The sequence below is a fragment of the Myotis daubentonii genome, chromosome 13 (assembly GCF_963259705.1).
Source record: "Myotis daubentonii chromosome 13, mMyoDau2.1, whole genome shotgun sequence".
Lineage (NCBI taxonomy): Eukaryota > Metazoa > Chordata > Mammalia > Chiroptera > Vespertilionidae > Myotis > Myotis daubentonii.
Window position 1 is genome coordinate 48,579,843 of NC_081852.1, and position 12,439 is coordinate 48,592,281.

General features: G+C 43.6%; 1 protein-coding gene across 1 annotated transcript in view; it reads left to right on the plus strand.

The window, feature by feature from the left end:
• Positions 1 to 12,439, plus strand: part of CFAP58 (cilia and flagella associated protein 58) — a 103,652-nt gene that overhangs the window by 14,807 nt on the left and 76,406 nt on the right. The window contains exons 3-6 of the mRNA XM_059661982.1: positions 675 to 792; positions 5,114 to 5,395; positions 8,442 to 8,590; positions 11,989 to 12,145. Coding sequence (XP_059517965.1) covers positions 675 to 792; positions 5,114 to 5,395; positions 8,442 to 8,590; positions 11,989 to 12,145 — 706 coding nt within the window. The remainder of the gene's footprint in view (positions 1 to 674; positions 793 to 5,113; positions 5,396 to 8,441; positions 8,591 to 11,988; positions 12,146 to 12,439) is intronic.

Here is a 12,439-nt window from a genome sequence, read left to right on the forward strand (position 1 = left end):
AATTTGCACACAGATCTAGAAAGGACCACAGACAATCATCGCTGCATTGCTTGTTGGTGGTATTAGGGATGCGGAGGCAGCCTTGGTACCCATCACTTGGGAGGTAGAAGTGAAATGTGTGGGGGTCCAATACAGGGTCCTATGCAGCAATCAGAAGCAAGGAACTAGGATGACAACACCAACTGCAACAAGGGTAGATCCTGAAAAAGAATGTCGAGTGAAAAAAGTAGAAAATAAGATGACCCCTAAAGTCTGATACCATTACCAAACATTTACAAACACACGAATAAAAATGGTATACATATTTCAAATTACATATCCCAGCACAGTAGCATGAATGTCAAGGGGCTGAGGATGAGGATAGGATGGGGATAAAGGGGGAAGTAGAACGAGAGGGCTCTTGCATGATTCATGAAGAGAGAGGGGAGGAAGAGAGAGGTAGGGTGAGAGGTCTTGAGAGAAGAGCAGATTTTCACGATGTGGTTCCAAATACGTTTCCCCAGGGTGTCTTGAACTCTGCACCCTATTTTTCTCACACTAGTGACCAAACTCTGTAAAGGCGGAGCCCGTAGTTTCTCTATCTTCGTTTTTCCTGCCTGTGTTTTGCACACAGTAACTGCTTCCTAAGGGGTGGAATTGACGCGAATTGAGATGATTTCTTGTTCCCCTGACAGGGTCTCTGTCACAGAGGGTGGCTGCGGGTCCTTCCCCATCCAGAACCGTCTGGTCTACATTTCCTCATTAGCGTTAGCCTTTGGGCTCTCCTTTGCCGGCTCCCTGTCCCTTCCACAGGCCTCTTTCTCGGTTGCCTCCAGCCATTCGCTCTCTCCTGTCTCTTCGCTATTTCTAACTTCTGTGCGCCCCTTGGGACTCCCCCTAGCTTCGCAGAGGCACCGCCCCCTTACTTCCTTGGTCCCGCCCCATTTAGGAGATTTGCATATTTCCAGGGAGGACGCGGCCCCGGTGGGAGCCTCAAGGGCGCCTCCCGCTTCGAAACTCCGCAGCGCCCGAGAGAGCGTGGCGGTTGCCAGGCGACGGGAGGACGCCTCAGCGTCTGCTTGCGCCGCCCGCCCCCGCCCCCCCGCCGGAAATAGAAATAACGTGGCGCGGTTTTAGACGCCCGGGCCAGTGCGCAGCCCTTTCCTCAGAGTCCCGCCCGGTTTCTGCGACCTCCACAGCAGCCTCTGAGGACGCCCGCAGAGAGCGTCAGGATGGCCGAGGTCAGGAGTCAGCGCCCCGCTCTGTCGCCTCTCACTCGACCCCTTCCCCTTGGGCCTCTCCTGTCGACTTATCCTCTGTCATACCCACGGATTCCAATATTTTCCCCATTAATATCCTAACCTCATCCCACCCCCCTGTTCCAGTTGGCTCTGGCCCCATCACCTCCTGCCCCTCCTTCAATTGGGTGGGTACCCCTCCTCTCTGCCCTCCCCCCCCCCCCCCCCACCTCTCCAACTATTACATTGGCGCTGTGCTAAGCGCGGTAGGAAACGCACGACCAGCACCCACTCCTACATTTTGAGCCACAAGAGAGAGACACATAGACATATTGATGGCTCACGGACTGATGGGACCTACAAGAAGGCTTAGGAGATATCTACTGTCACCCCTACTCACTGACCCTTGTATACCTGTCACACCATGATTCCCTATCAACGGATCACCTTCTGTAACACATCTTCATTAAGTTCTTCAGCCCATCACCACTGCCCGTGTTATCATTGGCCATTGTGTTATGATCTTGTAGCCTTTACTCACTCCCCGCCATTGTAGCACACCCCATTTTCAGCCTCACCGATGAGGGGTAATCTCTGCAACCCTTTAAAGACAGCTGTCTGTCCATTAGCACCCTCATTTATAACTTCGATGGCAGGTCCCTGTCATCACTTGCCATTCATAGCCCCGTCCACCAAGGCCCTACCAGAATCCTTCATGGCCCTATCAGAGCTCTCCCCCATTTCACCCATCACATGGTCAGTCCCATTCAGGATCAGCTACAGAATTTGTGGGGCTCAATGAAAAATGAACATTCAGAGCCCCTTGTAAAAAATTATTAAGAATTTCAGGATGAGCCCTAACTGGTTTGGCTCAGCGGAGAGTGTCGGCCTGCGGACTGGAAGGTCCCAGGTTCGATTCTGGTCAAGGGCATGTACCTTGGTTGCGGGCACATCCCCAGTAGTAGGTGTGCAGGAGGCAGCTGATGTTTCTAACTATCCCATGAGAGAGTAGAGTAGTAAACTGACTGGGGAATGGGGTCAGTCTGAGCAAGGGGCCCTATGCAATGTCTCCCACCCATGAGGCCAGCCCTGGTCCCAGCTCCTGTCACCACCATCATACTTCCACCCCTATTGGTTCTCATGTCTCCTCTACACCATTCACATCCCCTCAGCATTCCATCTCCTCCATGTCTAATCTCCCCTTCTAAACTCCATCTTCCCTGGTCAATAGTTCCCTCTCCTTATCATACAATCTCTTTCATACCCTCAATCTTCCTCACTGCCTGGGCTCCATCACCTCTTGTTTCTCTTATATCCATGCTGCTAGGGCCACATTTCTTTTCCTCACTACTCACACTTACTCATATTTCTTTTCTTTCCATCTTCTCCTCCCGTTCCTTCTAATTCTCCCTTTCCCCCCTATTATTTGCTTTTGAGTATCCTCCTCCCCCTGCCACTAGTCATTGGTTTATATCATTCTTCTTCATTTTCCGTACATTAGCTCCAGATATCAATACTATGAAATGATTATTTCCCAGTCCCTTTCCTATCATTATCTCCCCTTATTTCTTCTTTCTGTTTTTCTTCCTACTTGATCTCAGCCAACTTTTTCTCACCTCTGCTTTCATAAGTGTTAATTCCCACTCTGGCCTCATTTTTCATTGTGGCTCTCTTTCCCTTTTCCTTCTCCCCACTACTTGGTATTCCCAGCACCTAGAACAGTGCCTGGCAGATAGTAAACACTCAATAGGTGTTGAATGAAGGAGCAACACAGTTCCTCTCTGATTAGTTCCTGTTGAAACCATGCTTCCAAAATAGGTAGCTTTATATGCCATAACAGTGTTGATACCAACTGGTTGTTGGTCACAGCATTTTTGCTTTTCTTTTTATAGTATATTTTAAAAATAGAAATATGAACACATTTCTTTTGTTCATCAAAGTTTCTTTAAAACTTTTCTTTCTCCGATATTTTCCTACTCCTGTGCTAAGGGCCAGGTGTACAGGGAAAACCTGGTCTGCCAACAAATCATTAGGCTGGTGATCAAGTGTTGACATTAATACCATTTACAGGGATGGAGCTGAGAACATTGCCATGATGAATTTTTGTGTGTGCTCATGTTTAGCATCAACAAGGGGAAAGCAGAGAGCAGCAGCGGCTCCATATTTCCTTAATATGTTTTTTTCCTCCTTTGTGGGATTGCTGAATTGTGATCTTTGCAATAATCTGCTTTTAGTCAGGAAGAAAACTTCTGTTGAATTTAACATTAGTACTAACATTGTTACATGAAATGTTATAGATATGCTCCTAACTCAGACATCTATTTTAAGATGTGGGCTCAGTTTTGCTTGCATGCCATCTTTAGAAATTTAATCAAGGGTACAAATGTTTTTGAAAACCAAAAATATGTAGAATTGGAGCTGCATTAGTCTAATCTATGCCTCTGTCTTCACATGGCATTTTCCTGTGTGTCTGTGTCCAAATCCACACTCCTCCACTGGTTTTTATTGAGATATAATTGACAGGTAACATATTTGTTTTAGGTATACAATATAATGATTTGCTATATGTATATACTGCAAAATGATTACCACAGTAAGTTTGGTTAACATCCATTACCCCACAAAGTTATAATCTACTCACCCTCCTTTTACTAGTATAAGGACTCCTGGGTTAGGACACTCCCTCCTCCAGTATAATCTCAGCCTAACTAATTATATATGCAATGACCTATTTCCAGGTAAGGTTACATTAATAAGTACTGGGATTAGAGCTTCAACATAACTTTGTGGGGGAGCGGGGACACAATTCAACCCATACACTAGGGCAGTGGTTGGCAAACTGCGGCTCGCAAGCCACATGCAGCTCTTTGGCCCCTGGAGTGTGGCTCTTCCACAAAATACCATGTGCAGGCACGCACGTGCAGTGTGATTGAAACTTCGTGGCTCATGTTTAGAATTCGGTATTTTGTGGAAGAGCCACACTCAAGGGGCCAAAGAGCTGCATGTGGCTCGCAAGCCACAGTTTGCTGACCATTGCACTAGGGAAATAAGAAATCCTATATAACTAACTCCTGGGTTCTCACCTAAGTCATAGCCAGACTTGCTTGAATTACATTTGTGTATCTGGCCTGATAGTTTTAAGAACTTGTTGTCCAGATAATCATGGAAAGCAAATGTGGAAAAGGCACCTGAGCTTTGCACAGGGAGCATTTCAGTATACTTGTGGAGATGACCTAATTTTCTTAAGGGATAAAAATGATGGAATATCTTGTAGGAGACTATTGCATATTTCTGATGGGTTTCACTGTGAGTATGTGTGATTTCATGGTATTTATACCAAAATCTCCCTTATGTCTGACCCCAACATGCTGTGGACTCCCTCTGCAGTCCTGGGTGCAGTAAGAAGTAGGGTGAAATGAAAACAGATCAGAGTTTGGACAAGCTATAAAAATTCATTGTAACAGCTATAAAAATTTGTTGCTTGCCTACTGTTGGCTAAGTGTTGAACATGAATTATCCTATTTAATCCAATCCATAACAACACCATATAGTAGGAAATATTATATACAGGGGGGTTGGGCAAAAGTAGGTTTACAATTGTTATACAAATAAATACTACAATAATCAATAAGTAATAATACAGGAATAAACCTCTGTGTTTTGTGTATGTACAAATGTAAACCTACTTTTGCCCACCCCTGTATATCTTGGAGCATCAGGAGATGAACATCATATAGTTTTTCCCTTCCCGACATATAGTCTTAAATGTTCTAATTGTCAGTGGCTTTTGATTGGCTTGTCTGAAGGCCTTTTGTTCATGGATATTCACAGCAATTTCTGAGTCGTCATGGTGTAAATGTTGCAATGCTCATTCCCATCCCTGCTCTTCTGTACAGGAAAAGAGTGATAAAGCAGTGCTGGAAGAAACGGCATTTGAAGAAATTGAAAGGGATTTTCAGGAGGTTCTCAATGAACTTTTAGGCGACAAAAGTCTGGAGAAATTTAGGCTTGAATATGAGAAGCTTCATGCTATCATGAAAAAGTCTTATGAAAATGAAAAGCGTCTGATGGCCAAATGCAGAGAACTGAACGCGGAGATTGTGGTGAATTCTGCGAAGGTCGCCACTGCCCTGAAGCTCTCTCAGGATGACCAGACCACCATTGCATCCTTGAAAAAGGTCAGTGATCGTCTAGAAACGAAATCAGTGGAGAGCAGTGTCCTGTATGTAAATGCATTCTTTATTTAAAACATCATCTTTTCATCATATTGACAGCTCTGGGCTGGTAGTAAATGAGTTATTAAGGTAAAATTTACATGATTTATGTATTCATTTGGCTTAGGGGATAATGTTCATTTTCAAAGAAAATAATTAGGCTGGATGAGTTTTACTATTCAGAAAATAATGTAAAACTTCACTGGCTGGGTTTCGAAGGAATAATGGGCTAGCCCAAAGAATCTACACTAATAAAAGAGAAAAATGGTAATTGGCATACGACGATACCCTTTTCATTGGCTAATCAGGGCTATATGCAAATTAACTGCCAACTAAGATTGGTAGTTAACTGCCAACAAGATGGCGGTTAATTTGCATATGTAGGCACAATGCAGGGAGGCGAAAGGGAAAGCAGGAAGAAGCCCCCTGCCACTGACAGTGATCGGAAACCCAGGGGGGAGCTAAGAACTGGGGGGCAGGGCAAAGGCGGCCCCAGGGCCGCCTTTGCCCTGCCCCCCAGCCATGATCGGAGAATCAGGCGCCTTTTCCACCCTGGCCAGTAATAGCAGGAAGTAGGGGTGGAGCCAGCGATGGGAGCTGGGCACAGTCGAAGCTGGCAGTCCCAGGAGCTAGGGGCCCCTTGCCTGGGCCTAAAGCGGAGCCCACGATCGTGGGGCCGCTACAGCTGTGGGTCCCCACTGCCCGGGCCGAACGCCTCAGCCAGAGGCATCCTGCAGGGGCAGGGGCGGAGCCCGTGTGATCGCGGCGCCCCCCGCTGCCACTGCGGGTCCCCGCTGCCCGGGCCGGACGCCTAGGCCAGAGGCATCAGGCCTGGGCTGGGGGCAGAACCAGTGATGGGGGGAAATGAGGGTCCCCTGCCCAGGCCTGACGCCTCTGTCAGAAGCGTCAGGCCTGGGTAAGGGGCCGATCCTGCGATTGGAGGGTGATGGGGGTCAACGCCTGAGGGTTTCCAGTATGTGAGAGGGGACAGGCTGGGCTGAGGGACACTCCCCCCCGCCCCACACCCAGTGCACGAATTTCGTGCACCGGGCCCCTAGTCTATATAATAAAAGCCTAAGTGACCATTATGGTGGAATGACCAGTTGATATGATGTGCACTGACCACTGGGGGGCAGACGTGCAATGCAGGAGCTGCCCCCTGGTTAGTGCACTACCACAGGGGGAGCGTCGCTCAGCCAGAAGCCAGGCTCATGGCTGGCGAGCACAGCGGTGGCGGCAGGAGCCTCTCCCACCTCCACGGCAGCGCTAAGGAGCAGCAAGCTGAGCAGTAAGGAGCAGTGAGCAGGCGAGCAGTAAGGAGTGAGCAGTCCCAGACTGCAAGAGGGTGCAGGCTGGGCTGAGGGACGCTCCTCCTCCCCCAGTAAATGAATTTTGTGCACCGGGCCTCTAGTTAGAGATAAGTAAGAGCAATATTAGGATTCTTAGCATGTCTATGTCTTGTTTGATACAAGATGAGTAGTAAGTAAATATCTCATGATGATAGTTTGTTAAAGATATTTTCATATTCCTACTTTTTTTTGTTTCTTACTGTTTTAGGAAATATTAGCTTGAAAATACCCAAATAGTAATATTTGTATTTTTTCGTAGCATCTCTTTGCTTCTGCCTTGATCCTCCCAGTTCCTCATAATGGGAGAACAGGGATTTGGTCTGGCTTAGTCTTACACTTTCTTTTCTATCCTGAAGCATGTTGCATTATTTTGAAGGTAAAACATAAATGTTCCATGTTGATTTCAGGGTGATAAGAGGTTAAGACATCTTAATTTATAATTAAAACCCTAGTGATGAGAAAAAATTCACAGACTTTTAAGAAATTCCTTTGATGTCATGCAATTAAATGTCAGCCACTTCAAATAAATTTCCAAGACTAGTGCAAAATATGACATGTTTTCTTAGAAACAACTTTTTTTGAAGTGTTATTTTCTCCCTATTGTCATTTCCTTCTCTTTCCTGAAAAATCAACATAAAGAAGGCTCCAATTCATTTTATAATGAAAACACACATACTTTTTATTGTAAATTTAAAAACTGGAAATGGAAGTCATGAATTGCTTAAAATCTAATTAGTGAAGTTGATTTGGACAAATTTTCATATATAATCATGTTTTCATTTGAATATTCTTCATTTGTTTTGCTAAAAATAGTACATATGGTTGCTATAGAAAAAATGTCTCAATAAACTGACACTTAGTTTTAAATCACTGAATTGTAACCCTAGGGTAGGGTAAAAATCAAGACTATTGCAATGTTTACTGTGCTTTTTTATTTATTTGAAGGCTGTAATTCACTTTTAAGTATTTATGTTAATATTCAACCATGCATTTCATAATAGTAAGGAAGCCAAAGCTACATGAGTCATTGTTCCCATTCCCTGCTGTGGGTTTTGTTCTTTCTCTATAAGCATTTGATGAAAAGGCCTGGGCTTGAGTTCCTGGAAATGGGAATTACCAAGACTGTGTGTACAATTAGATCACAGCTAAGACCACTTTGCTATGACTTGTTCTAAAGCTCACATGGCCATTAGGAGTTCACTTGGGACCTAAGGACAACATATATTTTTTTAATTCAGAATCTATCAAGAGCTTCAAATTTAGGGCTTAGATCCAAGATCATCCTTATGTGATAAAGCTTACTTAAAAAAAATCTGGAAAGCCTATAAGCTTTCGTATCTTAACATTTTTATTAGAAACATCCTCCTATTATAGCCACCCTTGCAGTATGTGAGTTTTGTATCCACACTCACCAACACAAGAAAAAAATACCCTTTTCCAATACCCCCTTAAAAACCGGTGTTCAGCATGGATTAGCTCATGTTGAATAACTCAGTAACTTAAATTTAAATGCAAATTTAAAGCACAGTGTATACTATATAATCTTCTTTCCCCATAAATGACTACTGGATTGTAGTGGTTTTATTATTCTGTTTACCCAGTTCACCTTGCATCTGGAACCTAGTTTGATTTTTCTCACTAATGTCCTGTGGCCCATCTAGGAAATTGAAAAGGCCTGGAAGATGGTGGACGCAGCCTACGATAAAGAGCAGAAGGCGAAGGAGACGATTCTTGCCCTGAAAGAGGAGATCGTGAACTTAACCAAACTAGTCGAGCAAGGGTCTGGACTGACAATGGACCAGGATAGCAAGTAGGTCATAGCCTTCTGATTTATGTTGGATTTGCTTTTGTAGAGGACTCCTTCAACAGACAGCCTGGGGTTTGCCAGTGTCACTTTGAACATGATATAAGTCTCTTTCTCTCTCTCTCTCTCTCTCTCTCTCTCTCTCTCTCTCTCCTCTCTCTCTCTCTCTCTCTCTCTTTCTTTCTGGTTTCCTAGAGATTGTTTTCTGTCTATTGCTATTTTTTCTTTTTAATACTCCCTTTCTCCCTATACAAAACTCCTAATTTATGGTTATATTAAACTTCTGGGTCTATAAGAATCAGTACTACAGTTTCAAAATGAATAAAGATTTTAGGTTTATTTCTTTCAAACGTGTGTGGAATGGAACTGGCTGCTTTTTGGCTCTAATTTCCAGCTGCTCCCATGTAAACTGGCCCCCCCACACACACACATTCCCCCAATTAGTGGCATCACCATCCTTCCAGCTTCTCAGGTTCTTGGCCAGAAAACAGAGTTGCTCTTCACCCTTGCCACTCCTTCTTCCCTTAAAACTTTGTCTTGTTGATTCATTCTTTCCCTCCCCCCTATCTCCAGTGCTCCTGCCTTGGTTTGGACCTCCCTTGCCCTGCTGGACTTGGCAGTAGACTCCTAGCTGGTTTCCCTGCCTTCAAGGAGACATCTCTTCTTTACCATCTGCCACATACCAGGTTTATGATGCTGAAACATGTGCCCACATGCTTCCATCTCCGGCATAAACACCTTTGAAAATCTATCCATTCCTAAAGGATAAAGTCCAAAATCTTGAACATGTTTTTCTGGGCTCTTCATAGATGTGCCCCGGTTAGGCTGCCTCGACTCATGTCCAGCAACACCGTCGTTACTTGCCTCTATACCTTTGAACATGTTGTTTTCTATGCCAGGAATGCTTTTTCTTCCCTTCTCCATGTAGTACACAACTCTGCATCCTTCAAGACCCATCTCAAACACTATCTTAACTTCCTGGCCATGAGCTTCTCTGTACCAATTCCCCTCCCACCCCCAGACTCAATGACCAAGCAGAAGAGTCACTGTTTCCATAGGATCTTCATCTACCTCAAGTCTGGCACTGATCACATTGAATTGAAATTAGTTGTTGATGTGCTTCTGTACCCATTAGGCTGTGAACCCCTTGATCTAAGACATCTTTCCCTTCCCTTCAGGAGTCTTAGCACTGTGCAGGCCATGCAAAACCTTGCATTAGTCAGGAATGAACATGCATTTTCTTAGGTATCTTTAACCAAATCTAACTGCAATCTAGATTTCTTATGCTTTCTAGATGCATTTATCCAATGTTGATAGATAATAGTTCTAATGTAGGTATTGGGGGAGGGACTAGAAAAACAGAAGATATGGTATCCATCATACTTAATATTTAATATTTAATCATATAAACTATTTAATATTTTTTAATTAGAGAAGTCAAGCATAATCAGAGCAGCTACTGAAGAGCAATGTGAGGGCTCTAATTCAGTTAGGAGGCATTTTAATGAGAAGTGGCACATGATTGAGGAGGGACATTGAAGAAACTGGCCCAGATTTTGTCTTCAGTAGTGCCCTCAGGTGTAGTTTCTCCCTTCATAGTAAACTTAGGATTTGAGGTTTTGTTTCTGGAGAAGAGTTTCAATGTGGTTTTATGTTATATCAAAGCTGTTGTTAAAAAAAAACACATCATCAAATTATTGTGTTTGGAATAGTCCTTTGATGACTGTCAGCTGCAAGGGCCTCTGCTTTCTCAGCTCTAAAGTGGCTGCTTTGCTTTAGTCTAATTCTGTTGCACAAGTCATATCTGACATAGTTTTTCTACTTTTGAAATGCTAATTCTGCAGAAAGTCATGACAAATTATATGTAATGATTTTTGAAATGTGGAAGTAACTGGTTTACAATTCAAATAAACAAATAGTATCACATACTCTCTAAATACTGGCATTATGAATGATTTTTCAAATTTTGTTGTTGGAAACATTTGATATGTGTTGCATTTCTTTGGGAGAAACTATACTCTGTGGCTAGTGGATAGAAAAATGGCAATGTGTGTTGTTTGCTTGTTTTTGCTTAACTTTAGACTTTATAGCTATAATCATAGACCTCCAAGGAATATATTAAATCAGTAGTTTCCTAAATTCGTAACTCCTTAGGGTTAATTACAAGAGTTGACAATAGCAATTATAGTCTTATTGTAACAAAATCAAAATAATACAGAGATATGGATGATCTTTACTTCATCCCCCCAAGTCTTCCACCCTAAATTCCACTTTTCAGAGATAAGCTACTAGTTGGTGTCTAAATCCCTATAAAACACACACACACACACACACACACACTTTTTAAATTTTTTTCATTCTTTCTAATAAATTTAATCATAAAAATTTTAATCTCTATCATATTGAGTACTTATTCATCAGTTCTTTTTTCTTATTTTTTAATTTAATTTTTATTTAAAAATTTTAAAATTTATCTTTATTGTTGGAAGTATTATAGATGGCCCTCTTTTTTCCCCACTGACCCCTTCTAGCCTGCCCCATCTCCCATCCTAGGCCTTCACACTATTGTCTGTGTCCATGGGTTATGCATATATGAATATAAGTTATATGATTAATCTCTTCCCACCTACCCAATCTCCCCTGCCTTCCCTGGACACTGTAATTTCTTAAATATAAGAAAAGGGAGCCCTAGCCGGTTTGGCTCACTGGATAGAGCGTCGGCCTGGGGACTGAGGGGTCCCAGGTTCGATTCCGGTCAAGGGCATGTACCTTGGTTGCAGGCACATCCACAGTAGGGGGTGTGCAGGAGGCAGCTGATCGATGCTTCTCTCTCATCAATGTTTCTAACTCTCTATCCCTCTCCCTTCCTCTCTGTAAAAAAAATCAATAAAATTATTAAAAAAAAAAAAAGAACTAAAATCCTATTTAGAATGTTTAAAAAAAAAAAAGAAAGAAAGAAAAGGGATTACATTATGCATGGTATTATTGGCACTTTTTCAGTTAAAAACCCACAAACAACTCCCATGTCAGGGCGTGAAGATCTTTCTCTTTCACACCTGAATAGTGTTCATCCTTGATCTAGAGCAGTGGTTCTCAACCTTGGCTGCACATTAGAATCACCTGGGAGTCTTTTTAAAATCCCGATTTCTGGGCCTCATCCTCTGGAAATTCTGTTTCCTTGTTACTAATGTTGTGGCCCCACCCCATAACAAAGAAACAGAATTTCCGGAGGATGAGGCCCAGAAATCGGGATTTAAAAAAGATTCCCAGGTGATTCTAATGTGCAGCCAAGGTTGAGAACCACTGCTCTAGAGTCTTTCCCATGAAAATGAGCTCAGAGGATGATAAGGAGGCCTCATGAGCAGATGGCTGTTTAGTCTGACTCCTGTGTTCTTCTCTTTCAGTATCCGAGATTTACTGAAGTTCAAAGAAGAAGTGACAAAGGAGCGAGACCAGCTCTTGTCAGAAGTGGTGAAGTTACGGGAGTCCTTAGCTCAGACCACTGACCAGCAGCAGAGTGCGGAGCGAAGCCGAGAGGAGGCAGAGCACGCCATCATTCAGGTCAGCTCTGCCAAGTAGGGCTTGATGAAGGACCCTTTCCTTCCAGAAGGAGGTTTTGTCCTTCCCCAGCCTCCCTCCCCTCCCCGTCCACCCCCGCCCTGCTGTCCAACGGTGGCATCCACTGTTCTGCTTGTTTCTTTGGTTTGTTCTTGCAGGAGCGGTTCTACTGGAGCCACTCTTCTCAGCATTGTCTGAGAAGCCGCTAAGGCAGGGCACTGCTTACAGTTCTGTCTGGCCCAAGAAACTGTCCCTGGTGGAGGTCAGGGTGCCCTGCATCTGGAGATGCTGAAAGTA